This window comes from Vulpes lagopus, chromosome 13 (assembly GCF_018345385.1).
Source record: "Vulpes lagopus strain Blue_001 chromosome 13, ASM1834538v1, whole genome shotgun sequence".
Taxonomy (NCBI): Eukaryota; Metazoa; Chordata; class Mammalia; order Carnivora; family Canidae; genus Vulpes; species Vulpes lagopus.
In genome coordinates, this window is record NC_054836.1 from 48,227,563 (window position 1) to 48,246,899 (window position 19,337).

At 42.3% G+C, this 19,337-nt stretch overlaps 1 protein-coding gene across 3 annotated transcripts in view; it reads right to left on the reverse strand.

The window, feature by feature from the left end:
* ELMO1 (engulfment and cell motility 1) overlaps positions 1-19,337 on the reverse strand; it is a 523,086-nt gene that overhangs the window by 232,644 nt on the left and 271,105 nt on the right. For all 3 annotated transcript variants that reach the window (XM_041727391.1, XM_041727393.1, XM_041727394.1), the window contains exon 15: positions 3,131-3,239. In XM_041727391.1, the coding sequence (XP_041583325.1) occupies positions 3,131-3,239 (109 nt within the window). The remainder of the gene's footprint in view (positions 1-3,130; positions 3,240-19,337) is intronic.

Below are 19,337 nucleotides of genomic sequence, written 5' to 3' on the forward strand. Positions count from 1 at the left end.
TCTAGGTCGATTATTGACACAAATCTGAGAAGGACTGGGAACTTAAAAACAGAGAAAAGCAGACCAAAGCAGACCAAACAGACCAAAGGAAGACGGATTTGTACGTGAAGCTAATTTTCCTCAGAAGAAAAACAGATATTTCCCTCAACATCAGGGTGCACTCAGATTTGTTTTCCATATTAGTAACTTATTTAATATGGCAATGGGCAAAAGGCAATCTATTAAAAAGCAATTTTCCTCTTACTACAGGGTGTTTTATCATTTGATGTCTAGCATTCAATCAGAATGTAGCGATCCTTTAATATTTTATGAGCAGAGAACAACTCTTTTGGGCATGTAGACTGCAGAAATGTGGAGTCCTCTGTAAGCCTTGCCAAACGTCCAGAATGACCTTTACTGTGCAAGTAATAGGCCAACCGGAAAACTCAAACTCTCAGAATATTGGAAAAATTATGCCTTAGAATAGATAATGGGCATTTAAAATAAATATGCAATCATTTATAACTTATGGTAGAAGATATTGGTCCCAAATCATTCTTACACTTTCTCAAGTGCAGGCTTCTGGGGCAGAGGGGCCATATCTGATTCACTTTTGTATCTGTATTGTCCATCATGGTCCCTGGCACACTGTAAGTAATCAATAGATTTTTATTAAACAGATGAATACATACATTTGTCATCTGGGATGAAGGGAGCTTGCCATGAGTATGCCAGGCCCTGGGAGACGAAGCCCAACCTCGCTGCAGAGATGGGACTGACTAGGTACTAAATGAGCTGTAATAGAAGGCTGGAGCCTTCTCTGCAGCAGACGGTGAGATATGGAATAATATACAGTGCAAGAACAGCCTCTGGGGCACCCCAGGTGAGATCCCCAAGGTGTTTGCTTTCATCTCCACTCTTTATCTCAGCCCCTAGGAATGGGGCTCTGTCCTCGTTCCTGGCTTCATACCGGGTCCTCAACAGTCTGGGAGGGCTGCCGGGCACCAGCCAGAGGTCAGTCCCTATTCTGTATCACCACTATCACCACCCCCCCAACCCAGGAAGCACAGAGCTGACATTCACCTGAAGACATTCACCTGAACAGCACTGTCTGCTCAGACTCTCGTTGCCACGCCCACCCCACCCTCAACCCCTGCCCACCAAGTAGGGCCCCACTGACATGGACGAGGGTCTGAATCAGATCCACATTTGCCCTGCCCAAAGCCTAGAACTTAGCCATCTTTCCAAGGTAGTCTCCCTAGGCTGAATACGCTCTGTTCCCAGGGCCCTTACCAGCGACTAAGCCAAAAATGAATACAACTACCCATACCATCACCCCAAATATTACCAATCTACTTCTGGGGGAGATGTGGAGTTGTAATAACACAACGAAGTTTGCGGGCACGTTACCCGAGGACACAAAGGTCCTATATGGTAGAGACAGAACCCAGCTCCCCTGTAGTGCCAGCATCCTCCCTCCACTCCCCTGCATCTTTGTTCTGGGTTAACTTTTAGTGTGACAGATACATGTCGGCTGGGCAAAGGAAAAGAGCAGAGGCTGGGTGTTGTAGTGAAGCACAAAAGATTACACTTGCTGCTGCCAACAAGATGAGAACCGATAGCCCAAGCAGGCCACAAGGATGGGGACAATAACAAACACACGACAAGCCCCAGCCGGGGACAGCCTGACTGTTGTCCAGTCTCTAAAAATCCTAGATGGTCTTGTAATGCTTCTTAGAAAGTGGCTTCCTGCAGGTCCCCCCATAAAATTGAGATAAACGTGAAACACAGTTATCAGACTGAGGAATTCAGTAGGATTTGCTTGATTCAGGACTTTAATCCTTCAACCAAATAAACAGTAAGCTAGGCAGCAGATGTAAATCTCATCAAATTAGTATGATGGAGAGTAGGAGGGAGAACTCAGGTCAAGGATGCAGGTAAACTGAATTAACCTTGGTGACCCATGAACCCGAGCAGACTGATAAAGAAATCTCTCAGGTCAGGCTGCTACTCTTCTAATACAAAGATGCCCTAATTTGGGCTCCTAGGTAATGAACTTTCTTGGCAGTTCCATATCAGTTTATGCTTCCTTTCCCCCGTCTACCCATACTGGAGGACAGCGTTTGCTGGGTTTGATCAGACTCAAATTGTTAGATTTTCCTTACGAAGTTCTCCATTTTCTAGTTTACCTGAGCAGGACCTATAGTCAGGTAAATAAAGCATAACCCCCTCTTCCAATGTAATCATCGGATTCCTTTCCATTAATCATTTCAGACCATTATTTTAAGCTCCAAGCAGGTAACTGAATATTTATGCCTTCACAACACCACTATACACCCAACATCTCTGTGGTATAAACAGTCTTTCTCTGGCACCCGTGTTATTAAGCCTACAAGGGAAGATTTATATGTGTGTCAGTTCTAGAGATGTTGGAGGGAATGGAAGCCAGCCACTTGAAGGAGGCTCAGTGTTGACAATGACTGCAGGCCAAGTTAAATCAGATTCATCGTAACAGGTTCAACTCAAATTGTACCAATGAGCACAAGGCAGGAAAATTATCATACCCCCTTTATCTGGGTGTCCTCTCCTAAATTTTGTAATATACGTAGGAAAAAGATCAATGAGCATATCTCTGACCACATTTGTCATGATCAGCTACCCATTTTCTTCTATAATTCCTTCTTTCTTAGAGAAAGCATTCTAAACAAGTGAGATACTGGGAGCAAGAGGATTTTAATAAGGTATTCAATTTCTCTTTAGAGAGAAAAATCGTTTCAAAAGAAAGAAAAGAAAATGATCTACTGTTAGGTTAAAAACTGGAATTTTAAAAAAGAAATCCATTGATCTTTTTCCTTAAAAGATTACTATAAGTAGGGCTGTTTTAATATCTTTTCATGTTTATAATATCTGAAAGTCAGTCATAATACCTGCAAATTTTTCAATTCTTGTAGTTTTTAATAATGCTTATTCCCAGGACAGACATGCAGAAACACATACACTGCAAACCTGAACCAAAGAATGCTAGGTCCACGGGGGTTGCCCATGCATAGCTGTCAGCACCTCGAGAATTCTTTGTGTCAGTCCAGGCACAACCCTGGAAGCTGGGTGCCTGCCAAGCGTCATGCCCGTGTGGGAAACAAGTGTTACTTACGCAGCTCGCCCACTTTTAGGATCTCACACAGCATCTTGGTCAGCTCTATGCTACTGCGGCCAAAGGGACATTCGTGCTTATCTTCCCGGCTACTATTCTCAAGCACAATCTGCAAGTAGAAAGGGAACAGGTCAGAACGGGATGTCAGTTTGTGGAAAACATCAAAAACACTGGCTTTGTGGTAAAAGAGACATAGATCCACTTGAGATTACCAAAGTCAGGCTTAGGGCCAAAACAAAATTATACTCTGAGTATATTCTCAGTATAGAGCATGTAAAACTCTTATGCTTTCCAAATCTCCTAAAACTTTCCACCCTCTAAGAGGGTATTTTTGCTCATCGGTTATACTTACGCAGAAGTGCTGATGGATGGAGAGTTTTTCAAACCAAGACAATAAAAACCTGTTACTGAAGTGATAAGACTGCTCCCCCCTGCCCCTCCCCAGTCACATCTTCCTCTTTCTGGAGAGAGTAGTTCTTTGGACCTTCAACTCCTACATTTTAATCATGTATCTCCCACAGGGGTGGGTCCATGTTCTTACAGGATCTCACCCCTGGCATTAGTTTAAAACTTTTTTGTTGTTGTTTTTGAAAGAAAGAGAGAGGGAGAGTCAGTAGGGAGTGAGAGGCAGAGGGAGAGAGAGAATCTTAAGCAGGCTTCACACCCAGCTTGGAGCCTGACATGGGGCTCAATCTCATGACTCTGAGATCATGACATGACTGAAATGAGAGTCGGATGCTGAACTGACTGAGCCATCCAGGAGCCCCAAGCCCTGGCACTAATTGACCAGAGCATGCCTAAGGGACATGTGACAAAAACAGAACTAACCAGAGTTCGTCCCTGGGATTTATCATACAAAAAGAGAAAATAAAATGGCCCAATTGTGCTGACAGTACCCAAGAGGTATGAGCACAGGAGCTACCTGAATGCAAGCCTGCAATAAAATTTAAAACAAAACAAAACAAACAAAAAAAAAAAGCCCAAATGCAAAGGAAAGCAGAGAGGGGAGGCAATGGGAGCCCTGGCAGCACCTGAATGGCTGGTCCCATTTGTTCCTAGAGCAAAGCTGCTTCCCTGTCCTTACAGTTTATCTGCTCAAACCCTTCCTCTGAAAACTCTTTGGTTGGTCCAATAAATTCTCCTCTGTCCTTAAGATTGTCTGAAATGTTGCTACCACAATTAAGGGAACCATTGCACACATGGATGAGACAAAAGTAAAACAAAGCAATAAAACTGTGTTTTAAAATTATTAAACTTCAAATTCATATGTTGACAAAAGGAATCACCAGCTTATGCATCTCTGGAGCCATCTCGAATACAGTCGTCTGCTACCTCCTCTCAAGAGCTATACCATCCTGAGTAGGTGCGTGTCTCCCAATAGCATCTACACCAATGCTGTGCAAAAACTTATGTTGTTTTACCCCCTAGACTATGAACTCTTCAGTGGTGGACATAGTGTTTTCTTCATTCCATCAATAACAGTCATGGGGTACCCATTATCTACCAGGAAGATGCTCCACGAAGTAGAGACTCCTCGTGGAGCAGTCATTCTAACTGAGGAAGACAAATGAAAAAATAGGTAATTACAGTTTATCACAGGTGCTATGGGAAAAAAAAATAACTGGCTGAGGTGCTAAAAGAGCAATGGGAAAGGCCTGAGGAGCAGAGTTTTGATAACCAAGTGACTGTTGGGAATCCAGGAAGAGAAAGAGGTTGCCATGTCAAAGTCCGGAAGGAAGAATGTAGGGATCAAGGACAGTGACCCTGAGTTGAGCAGGATGTGTCTGGGACAGGCCAGCACACCACCCAATCTATAATGTGAAGGGATATGGGGTTATGCAAGGCAACACTTTGGGTTGCAGGAGCCCGAGTGCAGGGAGCAGAGGTGAGCCAGGGCCCCTGCCCCGGGGTTTCCATGAGGTGTCACCCTAAGACCTAGAGATGCTAACCACGAGGTTTAGGCAGGCAAGTGACATGAGTGACACAGCCTGATTTGTTTTGAAAATATCTGGGAGTACAGAGAATGGATAGAAGAGAGAAAAAGAAAGGAAAGAAAGGAAAGGAAAGGAAAGGAAAGGAAAGGAAAGGAAAGGAAAGGAAAGGAAAGGAAAGGAAAGGAGAGGAAAGGAAAAAAGGAAGGAAAGGAAAGGAAAGGAAAGGAAAGGAAAGGAAAGGAAAGGAAAGGAAAGGAAAGGAAAGGAAAGGAAAGGAAAGGAAAGGAAAGGAAAGGAAAGGAAAGGAAAGGAAAAGGAAGGAAAGAAAGGAAAGAAAAAAAGCAAGCAGGCCCTGGGCAGCATCCCTGGCAGAGACAAGAGTGGCTCAGACTGGGCCTGCATGGGGCACCTAGCATGCAGTCATAGGGAAGGAGAGGCAGGCAAGGAATGAACAGGAGAAGGATGGAAAGGCTTTTAGAAAAGCAAGAGGAAAGAAAGAATACTTGGAAGGAGAGAAGAAAGGGGGAAGAAGGAAAAGTAAGTGTGAAGTGCTATCTTACTGATACGGACAGGTATCAGGGCTTTTTTTTTTTTTTTCCGGTCAGGTTCTAAACAGCAAAATGATGTAAGGGAGCTGCACACTAGGTGCACTCTTTAAAACCAAAGGGGTGGGAAAAAAAAACCAAAAACAAAAACAAAGGGGTGGGCAGCCCCGGTGGTGCAGCGGTTTAGCGCCGCCTGCAGCCCAGGGTGTGATCCTGGAGTCCCGGGATCCAGTCCTGCGTTGGACTCCCTGCATGGAGCCTGCTTCTCCCTCTGCCTGTGTCTCTGCCTCTCTTGGCGTGTCTCTCATGAATAAATAAATAAAATCTTAGAAAAAAATAACTAAAACCAAAGGAGTCAGATTCTAATAAAAATGTGCTCCAAATTATTTTCTGCACAAACACTATAACACATCCGTATGTACATATATTATTTTATGCGCAGATGGCACCCCAATAACAAACCAACCATTTGGAGGTATTTCTGCAAGCATTGCATTAAAACCTAGGCACAGTCACAACATGGTTTGCATATTCAATCTCCCCTTCCACTCAATGTGCCACGCACAGTTTTCAGAGCCTCCACCATCACCACTTTTCCCTCCGTCATGATTGTCCGAGAAGTTGATGAACCACACCGTTTTGTAAGACTCTCCAACGGTCTGGAACATATGCTCTCATAAATAATTATGTATTGAATATCATCATGAGCATAACCTTTATTGTCCTTGGGATTTATGATGAAAATTCTTCCCAGTGGTCCCTTTGGGTCCACATGCTAGGAGTCGATTTTTTTTTTCCTCTGAGAAAGCTGAACATCAACTCCAACTAAACCCCTCCTCCATCCAAGCAAGGAAGACCCGTGGTAAAGAGTCTTCGAAAGGCTCATTCATTCCCTTCTCGCAGTCTCTTCTGGGCAATCTACCTGAGTGCAAGGACTCATTAGGTTGACCCTGAATCACCCTTTTCCTGTTAAGGGAATTTTTTCTCATTCTAATCAGGAATTCCGGTTCAGGAAGGCAGGAGGGGAGAACAGCTAAATCCCCATCAAACAGTGAATTTTTCTGTTTTAAAAATTTTGTATCTGGAACAGTTAGACATGTATCAAGGAGCAAATCCCGATCTCCTGGTGACAGGGGAATGAATGGAAACAACAGAGCAAGAAGACAACAGAATATAAAGAAAAGACGGAAGACAGGTAGTTTCCAGCCAGCTCCCAGCTCCCACTGAGGACATTCCCCTGCATTTCACATTAACATTCTATTAACATTTCATGAGCACATCAATATTTAATGAGGATGTGATCTGCATACACCGAAGATAGAATTACTGCAGCCAATAAATGTTCCGGAAACATTTCCAAGGCACTGTTTATTAGCAGGCACTAAATTAAGGAGTAATTTAAGTAATCAATATGTAAATCAGCTCTGAGAAGCCCTTCTCTTTACTCTTTAATGTACCATCCGTCTTATCATATTTACTCACCTAAAGAAAAATAAACCCTCCTTCTTGAGCAGTGTCTTTTAGACAAGGCAGACACAAGTCTTTAAAGTTACCTGTGTGGATTTTAAGATCCACGTTTCTGCAGAAATATTCAGAAAAGACTACGATTATGAACATTACTAATAAAGTATTACTAGAGTGAGAGATAATTCTTAAACTAGACAGTAGCTTTTTGTTTTAAATTTAATGCGCTGATCTATCTATATTCAATCTCAACATTCTGGTATTAACCATGTTCACAAGAGACATTCTGAAAAGTTCCATTTGAAAATATACCAAGGCATATTTTCCATCTTCATTCTTTCCTCACTCTTTAATTTTAAGACTAAACATACTGGAACAGAAACCATGATGGATGGAGCACAAAAGCCTGCTATTATCACTCATCCTAGAATGTGCCATACCCCAAAAGAAGTTGTTATTGTCTACATGTCTTGTAAAAATAAAACACCAGATACTTGTGCCATATTAAGCACAAACTGTATTTTAAATACTTTCTGGTTTGCAGGGTATATTTACATAACTTCTATCAGTGGATCCCCCAACAAGTCCATAAGATTGATAAGGCAGGTACTACTATTATTCTCTTTAAGTTCTTGGCACAAGAGGAAGAGTTGACTTGCTTAGATCACAGAGCAAGCCTAGGTCAGTCATAGAGTTTCATTGTGAAGTCTTCCATTTCCAAATCTCTACCTGTGAAGATGGTCTTCACATACATGCTGTCATAAACCCCAATGGATTTCATGACTAAAGAGGTTAAGGAACTTTGATCAATTTCTTCCATCTCATTGAAGTGGGTCTATAAATCCCTGCTCCTCCTAGACAAAAATACAAGATTCTCTGTCATCTCATTCATCCCCTGAAGATCAGCAACAATTACTCAAGGTGAGTGACCCAGTGCTGCATGGAGCAGCTCACAGACTTTACGTCTCTAAACTTTTGAGTACCATCTTGAGAGCTCTGCATTTTCTCTTCTCCACTGGTTCAGATCATGAACCTATGTGGCTTGAGTGTTTAAGTGCTAAACAGAAGGCTGGCCACACTCTAGCACTTGCCCCTTCTCTGGCTCCTGGAGCCACCCTTGGCCTCAGCGTCACATTGCTGACTTACTCAGCTGGCTACCCCTGACCCATTTGCCTTCACTTTCTTTCGAGTTCTCTTCTAGGGTGAGCTCAATCCATTCTGTTTTCCCCACAGCCAACCCTGGAGTGAGAGCCTTAAGGGTTCCTTCTACTACCTCTCTCACCCATGAAGTCTTCTTTCATACGCTGCTGTGACTCTCAGAGTCAGATGAAGCACAGTGGTCTCTTCACAGGCCACCCAAGACAATGTGTGAACATGGACTGCGTTCTCTCCAAAGAGAAGGGATTGTCCGTCTTGCTCCGATTCTAATTCAAGGCTGCTAGGAAAACCACCAAATGTACAGAGTCTGAGCAAAACTAGTTTAACTTGTACAAGGCATTCCATCTCTGTGAGACATACAGAAGTTACAGAAAGCTCACTTCCCAGGACTGTGGTGCAATCACAAAACAAAGGCCAAGTGCCCAAAACAGATCTGATCTATTCGTGGTTTATTATCTCTTTACGGCCCTTCCTCTTCTTATTCCTGTGTGACCCCCTCAGCTGCCATCCACATGATGCTCTTACCAGCAACTAAAACAAAATTATGACTGCAGTGAGGCTGGCTCTCTGGGGGACACATGAACATAAACCAGAGGTTCTCACATCATTGTAGCAGGAGAACCATATAACCATATAACCACTTGCTTACACCAAAATGCAGATAGGAAGCCCCATGGACTCAGAATCAAGCAGGAGTCTTCCACAGGAGGATGTGGTGGTACAAGTGCAAGAATGAGCAAGGACCGTGAAGAATAAATAAGTCACAGTCTGATGATTTTGGCAACAAGTCCCAATGCTAAACCATTATGGCCACGCCAGGACACTTATCCTCAGGGTCTTGTCAACCTCACAGGCTCTGTTAAAACCCGTCTCCTGACCCACCAGAGGAAGTGCCAATCTTCTCCTATGTTAAACCAACAACTAAAACAACAAAAAAAAAAACCCTCATTTGTATCCATGAAGTTCCCTCTGCAACATAGAAGTAACTCACATTAGTAACAGGATCATAAACACCCCAGAATGGCGCATTAGCCCTTAGATCCCATCACCAAGACCCAGACCTCTTCTAAGGTCAGAGTGTAAGCCCAGCTTCAGGTCCTCTCACAGCAACTTGGGAGCCAGGAGGGAACACTGCTCCTGAGTTTCCCCTTGGTACTGATATGGTACCAAGTGCTAATGGTGATTGGTCCCAGGAAGCCAGAGAGAAGCATTAGAAAGTACACTGAGCGGCCTCAAGGGGGCTGCACAAGAGCTTAATTGTGATCATGAATTTTGAGCAAGTCCATAAAATCAAACAAACATGCTGAACCCTAATAAGATGATTTCAAATGGGCAGAGAACAAAGAACATTACAATTATAGAAAGCATGCCAAGTAGGAAAACAAACCAGAACAAGTCAGAATCCCAGCTGCTCAGCCACCTGATCCACCGCCCCCATTCTACAGATAAGGGAAGTGAGGCCCCAGAGTTAATGTACCTAAAAGAGAAAGCTTTAAAGGTGCAGACAAGAGGGCAGAGAAAGACAAGCAGCAGCTAATATTTACTGAGAACATTTATTTCCCAGGCCTCGTTCTAAGAACTTCCACTGATGGTCTCACTGAAGGGATACATTCTATTACATGACAGAAATACTTGCACCATCCCACTTCACAAATGGAGAAACTGAGGCAAAGAGATGCTGTCTCATTTGCCCAATATCACATAGTATGGAAACAGGCCCCACACAGGAACTTAGGTGGCCCCACAGCAGAGCACATGTTCCTACTTACCGATTCCTATCAAAACACACTACACATGCTCCTACTGAAAAAGCGGAGGATGAAACAGTAGCAAAGTTTGGCTCGGGGAAGTCCCTACCATGGGACTCATCCCTAACAGATGCGTAGACACCTCTATGGCTCTGAACAGAAAGGATTTTCCTTGATCCACTTCTAACAGGCTTGGTGACTTTCTGCACGTTCCTTAACCTTAGTTTTCCCCTACAAAAATGGGGACAGGAACACCTATCCACAAGGGTTGTACAGATTACTGAGAAAAAGTGGAAGGTGAAGATCTCCTTAGTGCCTAAGACTTCTAAAACACTCAGTGGTAGAGGTGATTGATCTCCTATTGCTATCAATAATTACATGAGCTCTTGTTCCAGGGTATTAGTCTTCGCTTTACCGAAATGTTCTTATAATTCTAGGGCAAAGCTGTTAAAACACACACACACACACACACACACACACACACACACACATAACAGAAAACAAAACTGCTATAGTGATTATTATTAATCTTGCTTTTTGGCAAAGGAAGGGCTCGGGTGGGATAAATATTATTTCTCACTTAGATGGGGTTCATAAGGTTCTTTCAGCATCTCTTTGGAATAGTGGTTCTCAAACTTGAGTAGGCATCTGAATCATCCGAGGGATTGCCAGACACAGACTGGGGGGCTGCTCCCACAGAGTCTGATTTGGCAGGCCTGGGGTGGAAATGAACAAAATACACAAGCAGGCAAACTAAACCATAGATACCCCTGAGAGGCTGAAGGGATTGAGGGAAGGCGTGTTACAAAGAATTTTAGAGAACATTTCAAACATATTTTTAGCAGTATACTCAAAAAAAAAAAAAAAAGCACCTTGTAAATACACATACAGAAGTTGGGTGGAGGAAGAAATAAGTCGGATAATAAAACTCCCCATGGTATGTCCAGGGCTAAAGGACAGGCCTCAAAGCCTTTGGACAAGGCCAATGACACCAAGTGGCTGCAATGGAATAACTGAGTTAAGAATGTGGCTCTGGGAACACCCAGAGCAGAGTATGCAAAGACTTCAAGAGCTGTTGCCAAGGGCAAAAGAACAATGCATCCCAGGAAAAGAAGAGAAAGAATGTATAAGAGGTCAGATTAGTGAAGAAAACAAAGTAGAAAGCGTACACAGGGAACTGAGATAAATAACAATCTGGACAAATGAGAAGAATGGTATAAAACCCAGCTAATGAGGTGAAATCCTTCCAGAATGAAATTAGGCAATTGCACATACAGAGGCATAACAAAAGCCATAAATATAAAATGGCAAGGAATTGACTGGGTAATGGTGTAGTAATTAAAGCCTGGAGGTTCATAATAGACCTCAAATTGAACATTAATCAACCAAAAAGAAGCGCTGCCTGCACTTTGATATAGTGCAACCAACGCAGGATGTGTGGAGCACACCAAGCAATCAGAGCCAAGCTCTGCTGAGAAGTCCTCCCTGGGGGTATGGAGCTGGGCAACACCAAGAGGGAAAGATTACGTAAGAGCTAGGATGATGTGAGTCTATAACTGCATAGTGACTGTTGTCACTGAGGGAAGCTGAGACATCGGCTCTGTTGACTCTTCAAAGGTCAGAGGCCAGAAGGAGGGATTCCCCTGCTGATGCCTGCATCACAGAAACAGCTACAAGACCTCCTCTCAGGCCAGGACATGTCCTCCTGGGCCCAAGGATGGTGCAGGTGTGGCCAGCACCTGCAGGCATCACTACATGCTTGGAGAGGTAACATCTTGTTTATTTAAAGCCATGGTTTTCTAACATGAGCTTGTGCTAGAATCATCTGGAAGCTTATTAAAACCACAGATTGTTGGGCTCCGACCCCAGAGTTATAATTCAGTTGTTCTGCAGTAGACCCAAGAATCTGCATTTCCAACAAGTTCCCAGAGACTGTGGATGCTGCTAGTTTGGGACCACACTTTACCAGTCACTAATTTAAAGTTATGCCACGTCTATATTCTCATTTTCCATCATTATCAAACAAACCTCTTGCTTTTAAAGACATGAAAAGCAGAAATAAATAAATCTGACGGTTCTGATATTTTTCTGTGACTAATGAAAAATACCATTAATGAGTTCAAATCCATAGAGGATGCGGATTTGGTAGTTGCCAGGGGCTGGGGAGAGAAATGGGGCATGATTGCTTAATGGAGATGGGGTTTCCTTTGGGGATGATGATAATTAATGTCTTGCAACCATATAGAGGTAGCATTTGCACAACATGTGAGTGTACTAAATGTCACTGAATAATTCACTTTGAAATGGTTTATGTTACGTGAATTTCACCTCAATTTAAGAAAGCGTGAATACAGATGGACTGATGATCATGTGCAAACTCTCAAGTGTTTAACTCATTTGGTCCCCACAAGCCATCAAGCAGGACTACATGTTACAGATGAGGAAACCATGCCTTGCAGCTTGAGAACTGCATCTGCTGTCTATCCGTTAAATGGGATGCGCTGGCATCGTCAGTCTACAGGCAAGATTCGTAACTTCTGTGCAATGGTTTGAACTGCTTCTTGGGTGGCATAAAATATTTCTATCTCCAAGCTGGGGTGGAGGGCTGACCAGACAGAGGCACCAGAGGTTCAGAAATGGCCCGGGATAATAGTCCTACAGGACACCCAAGGACAACTACATGCAGTCTGAGAGAGGAGTAAAGCATGAGGTCCTTACAAAGCCCTCAGTATCCACTGATGAGGAAGGGCTCCACTGCACACTGCTTAAAGGCAAATCACACACGCTTCCTTGCATTTATTTGTGAAAACTCACATCCGTATTATTATTATTATATTGATTATATTAATAAATATATAATTATATTGAATATACAAATATAACAGCATTCATTATATTAATTATAATAGTTCTATATTATCATATTAACATGAAACATATTTAATATCATGTATTAATTATATTATATACATATATGTCTACTATATTATATATGATTGTATATTAATATGTATTTATTATATTATCATTATATTATATATATTTTTTAAAGATTTTACTTATTTATTCATGAGAGACACAGAGAGAGAGGTAGAGACAGGCAGAGGGAGAAGCAGGCTCCCTAAGGAGAGCCTGATGCGGGACTTGATCCCAGGAGCCCCTCAACCATTGAGCAACCCAGGCACCCCTATGTTATATTATTTTGTAGACATATGCTACTACGGTCTTATCCAAACTTTAAAGATCATGGATCCCCTGACGATCTTCTTAAAATACAGATTCTGATCCAAAAGACTGAGGTCAGCCTGAGGTTTTGCACTTCTAACCAGTTCTCAGGAAATGCTGATGCTGCTGGTCCGAGAACCACATTTTGAAAAGCAAGGTACTGTACTTCTCAAATCTGTCATATGAATTCTAGCCCCCATCCTTTGATTCATTCACTCACTCATTCATTCATTCATTCATTCACTCAACAATTATTTCTTTTTTTTTCCAACATGTATTTCTTTAAGCATTCATTGTTAAGGACTTGCTAGTTGCTAAAAATACATATATGAACCAAATACCATCTTTAAGGGCTTGTAATCTATTTGGAAGATGCAAGGGGATGAAATTTGGAGGGTGGACAGGCTTTCACTTGCTATGTCTCTCTTTTATCTACTTTTATCTACTTCTGTTTGCATTTTTTACAAGGAAGTGTTACTTTGTGGGATAAAGGTTCGCGTGACATGCAATGGGCAAGCAGAGTCAACTGTACAGAGAGGGTGAGCCTTGAAGGGGAAGAAACTGAAACCAGACTCTCTCCTGAGGCATCTTAACATTCCAGACCAGAGGTGAGCTATGGAATGTAATAAAGATTAATTGCAACTGGGAATTGGATGCTGAATGAAGGCAAAGAAGCCCCTCTGCATCTTGGGCAGTATTAGCAATAAATCACAGGATCACGGGGCAAAATTTCGACTCACTCAACATTACATTACTGAATACAAATGCCTTCCATCTCCTTCAATGGAATGCAAAGACACCGAGATGCTGGCATTGTCTGACAGTCACTGCTGGATGAAAAATTAGGCTTGACATTTCTCAAGCCTGATTTCGTACTGAAAAATTGTCACTACTGCCTTAACAGTTATTGCAGTCTTAAAGCTAAGTTACGCTCCACATATATTGTCTGAAACATATTTGGACATAACTCGCTTTACTAAACAAACACATTCCAGGAGAGTTAGTGATAAAACGAATCCCTGTAAGTCAGATCACACCTCATTTTCCCACTTAGCTCACAGATTTATAAATTCACTCTGGCTTGGGAGAATGGACTTATGGGGATGGAGGCGAGGAGAATTATTTATTTCCTATCACCTTCTTCTAGACAATAATTAATCAGCCTTTTCTGTTTGGAAATGTTGATTTTCTGATTACACACATATTAAATTAGCTACAATGGGGAAATTATTTTTTGAAACCTAATTAAGAAATTAGGCCATATACTGTTTTACTTGAATTAATGTGAAAAGGAAATCTTTCTTCTATTAAATCCAGATTTTTAAATGGAATTTACCTTGTCTCATCTCATTCTATATAAGCATCCCAAACCTTGGCTACTTCTGTGAAAGGACTCTTCTGTGGGGCAGCCCTCCTACAGGCTTGGGTCCCCATGTGGTTTCCTTCTCTGCAGACTGCTTCCCCTGATACTACTCCCCCCTCTCATTTCCCTCCCGCATTTGTCTAAATTTCTCTTCTCCTTTGGACCCAACTCAATGTTACTCTCTTCATAAAACCTTATGCAATTCCTTCCTAAAGCCCCATACATAACCCTTTGTCTTTCTTGCAGCAGTTCTCACTTTCTGCCCGAAATTGTGGCAAAGTATGTGTGCCTTATTTTCCCTACTGGGTAGAACCACATCTCAATCACCTGTGAATCCGTCACAGTGTAGTAAAGTCACATATACACTAGGCACTTGTTAATGAGACAGTGACTAACACAAGGGAGTGGACAGTACAGGACACAACTCTGGCCTCCAGTTGGGCTGGCAGTCCCCACCAAGGGTCCACCAGACATTTCCATCCCTTACAGCAAGCATCAACTTGCCTGGTTTTAACATGAATACTTTCATAATTTTCTTCTGTACGTTCACATGCATCTTCAGGGAGTTACAATCACCTTCTTCTGCCTGCCATCCGTCTTCCCCATTCTATTTCCCTGTGGACTCTATCAGCAGTCATGATTTCCATGATGCTCCCAGCAACCTCCAATCTCACCCTTTCCATCGCCCAGGACCCAAAAGCTTCCCCACAGCTGGAGCACTTGGCCACACAAGGAATCCAAACTATGGAGGAAAACTCATTTTGGAATCTTCTGTAAGGGCGTGAGGGGTCCCCCCCTCCCCAGGGAGAGGGGGCCACAGTGAAGGAGCAACCCAATGCAAATTCTCACTGGGCCAAAGCCCATATTTCAAAGTCCTGTTTAGGGAAACTACACTCACCTTCTTTGTGCATTGTGAAAACAAACATTTACAGAGCTGTTGGAATGTGTGAAAAATGTCCTTAGTTGTGTTTATGGAAAACACTTGGCAAGTATTTGCTATAAATGCTTCCTGTAAATACTGTGAGTGAGAACCAGCAGGAAAAAAAAATGTATGAGATGACAGGGAGCCAGCTTCCATAGCAAAAGACGTCTCTGCACACACCCTGCATGGTGTGCTGGCTCCACTCTTCACTCTCCCATTACAAGGGGATCCTGCGTTAGGGGTTAGAGGCAGAGGAGAGGCAACCCACAAAGGGAGCTTCAGGGCTGGCATCCCATGTGAAGTCCTGAGGGGAGACCTACTCATGTTTCCCTCGTAGGCCTTCCATCTCTTTGTTGCATTTTGGGCACCAGTTCTGATTACAACTCCCCTGTTCCAGCTGTAAACAGGCCCTCGATGTGAGCCCCATTTCCCTTGCCTGATGACTGGCGTCTCCATTAATTCTACGTTTGCAGGTACAACATGAGAAATGGAAAACAAGGCATTCAAAAGTATTCCTTTATAGCAAGATTAACACGGAGATTTCTCCTACCTATAATTGACATAGATCTCTGAAGATATGGATAGAGAAGTTCAGAGAGTAAAGCAAGCCAAAGCAATGCTTGAGGTTTTCCCAGGAAGCAACCTTGACCAGCCCCAAACTGTCCTCTAAAATTAACCCAGTCCCTCTTATGCTACATGAGGTGCCCACTGGGCACCACAGAGAGGCTGGTTATTCTTGTTCCCAACCAGCCAATGTAGTAAAGACTTTAAGTGTTTAAATATCAGAGAGATCAACTGTCTTACAGTTGCTATATCCAAAAAAGACTCTACTTCTTCGTTTTAGAATATTTTCTTTAAAAAAAAAAAAAAGACACAAATCCTGATGTATGCAAGGCTGTCAAGGCAAAGAGGCACAGTGGCTTGGCATTTGCACCCTCACTCACATTCTTGCATCCAGACTCCTCCCTTGACCCCAAAGGGCTCTCCTTCACACATTACCCAAGCCTAATGCTAAACATTCTTGTGGAGCATTTTTTAAATGTTTATTTACAAAATCATTTACTTTAAGTGCATTTCTAGAAATGGGAGTGTTCGGTCAAAAGATCTCAATATTTTTGCCACTTAAAATATATTGATAAATCATCATCCAAGAAGCTTGTGCCACTTCACACTCCATTTAAATGGGGGAGAGTTCCATTAAAATCATGTCACCACCCAAATCTGCACCTGACAACACCAAATGCTGGTTAGGATGTAGAGCAAGAGGAACTCTGATTCTTTGCTGATAGGAATGCAAAATGGTATGGTCACTTTGGAAGACCATTAGGTGGTTTCTTACAAAAGAAATATACTCTGACCATACTAATCCAGCAGCAGCACTTCTTAGTATTTACTCAAAGGAGCTGAGAGCTTATGTGCATGTATAAACCTGCACACAGATGTTTATTGCAGCTTCATTCATGATCGCCAAGACTTGGAAGCAACTAAGATGTCCTTCAGTAGGTGAATGGATAAATAAACTGGTATAATCTAGATGATGGAATATTATTCAGCACTAAAAAGAAATGAGCTAGGGATCCCTGGGTGGCTCAGCAGTTTAGCGCCTGCCTTCAGCCCAGGGCATGATCCTGGAGTCCCAGGATCAAGTCCCATGTCGAGCTCCCTGCATGGAGTCTGCTTCTCCCTCTGCCTTGTGTCTCTGCCTCTCTCTCCCCCCTTGTGTATCTCTCATTAATAAATAAATAAAATCTTTTAAAAAATAAAAATAAAAATAAATGAACTACTGAGCTATGAAAACACATGGAAGAAACTTAAGTGCATATTAGTAAGTGAAAGAAGCCAATCTGTAAAGGCTGCATTCTATATGATTCCAATTATATGACCTTCTAGAAAAGGAAAGGTTTGGAAACAGTAAAAAAGATCTGTGGCTGCCATGGGTTGGGCATGGTGATGAGGGATGAATGGGCAGAGCACAGGGAATTTCTAGGGCAGTGAAAATACTCTGTATATCACCATAATGATAGATACAGGTCACTACACATTTGCCCAAACCCATAGATGTACAACACCAACAGTGAACTGTAATGTAAACTAAAAACTTTGAGTGATTGAGATGTGTCAATGTAGGTTCACTGATTTGTAACAAATGTCCCTTCTGATGGGTGATGCTGATAGCAGAAGAGGTCATGCATGTGTAGAAGCAGGGGTGAGTCAGTAGGAGAGAGAGAGAGTGCCCCTCATTCAACTACATCACTTACTGGCAAGAGGAACTGGGCATGCCAACCACCCACTGAAAAGATCAGGACACTGAGGTTAATCCCACTGATTCCACATAGTTTATCATATTGTGAGAAAAGCAAATGGGATAATGGGTGTGAAGGTGAAAGCTCTGGAGGGACTGAATGCGTGGTGCACTAAATCAAGCTAACTAGCAATTGTTTAAAAAATTGTAAGCCATAAACCATTGGTAGGTTGAAATCAGCCACAGTGGGAGTATTTATAACACAGAAATTGACAAATCAGTTTAGTTTTCTTTTAAAGCATATTTACCCGCACACCACTGAGTTAAATATAAAGTACTAAGAAGGTACCCCCAGAACTATCTGGTCGAAATTTCAAGTCTCTATAAGTTTCACCACTTATAATAATGAACAAGTTACTTAATAGCTCTGAGCCTCGGTGTCATCATCTGCAAAATGGGGCAACAATAGTGCCAAACCGATAGAGCTGTAAGAATTCAATGTGATAGGGCTGCCTGGGTGGCTCAGCGGTTTAGCGCCGCCTTCAGCCCAGGGCCTGATCCTGGAGACCCAGGATCGAGTCCCACGTTGGGCTCCCTGCATGGAGCCTGCTTCTCCCTCTGCCTGTGCCTCTGCCTCTCTCTCTCTCTGTGTCTCTCATGAATAAATAAATAAAATCTTTTTTTAAAAAAGAATTCAATGAGATAATGTATGTAAAATATTCATAGCAGCCACTGGTATGCATTCATGACTCAATACAGTTTACCTTTTATTTATTCCTACCATATACAGAACGGAGCTCCAAGCTACCAGGCTATCAGCAGAATTGACCCCACTGCCAAAATAATTAACTAAATTTTGCTCTTCTTAGTCATGTTCTCATACAGAACTCACGCCCACGCATGTAGCATACACATATTCTGATGGCTTTCACAACTGACACTTTATCTGAGGCTTAATATCATGTAGCTCATCAGTCCTGACAAACTGTGCCCATCTAGATAATCCCATCAGCTCACTGAAAAGGAGATTTCTTCCAAGTCTGTTTTCAGTTTTGATCCTCTGACATGGCCATGAAGGATTTCAGAGGGGAAAAGAGGGAAATAACACTGGTTGGGGATTGAACATGCCAAATCTTTAATTATTCACCTAACAAATAATTTAAATGGTCAAGTGCTACAGAGGAAGGACAAAAACGATAATGATCAAATAATAAAAAATAGGATTTTATAGTTCCAAATTGAATAAGTGCTATAAAAGAAATAACAAGGAAACATAATCAACAAGAGAGAAGCCTTAAGGATGAAGTCTTAAAGAACAAATGAAAGCTCAGTTAGGGGTAGAGATCGAGAAAACAGGGGCTGACTCGGCAAGAACAGCTAGTGCAAAGGTCCTGCAATACAGGAGCATCTTCATTCAGGAACTGAAAAGTCAATCAAGCTAGTTTCCCTGATCTTGGTAATTGTGACTTTGTAGGTAGGTATGAATGACATACATTGGGGTCTTGGATTCTAAAAGCCTCCAAGTATAAGGTATAAGGACTCTTATATAGAATAAAATTTAATAAATCAACCAGTGAGAAATTAGTATTCAGGACTGTTGTATTTG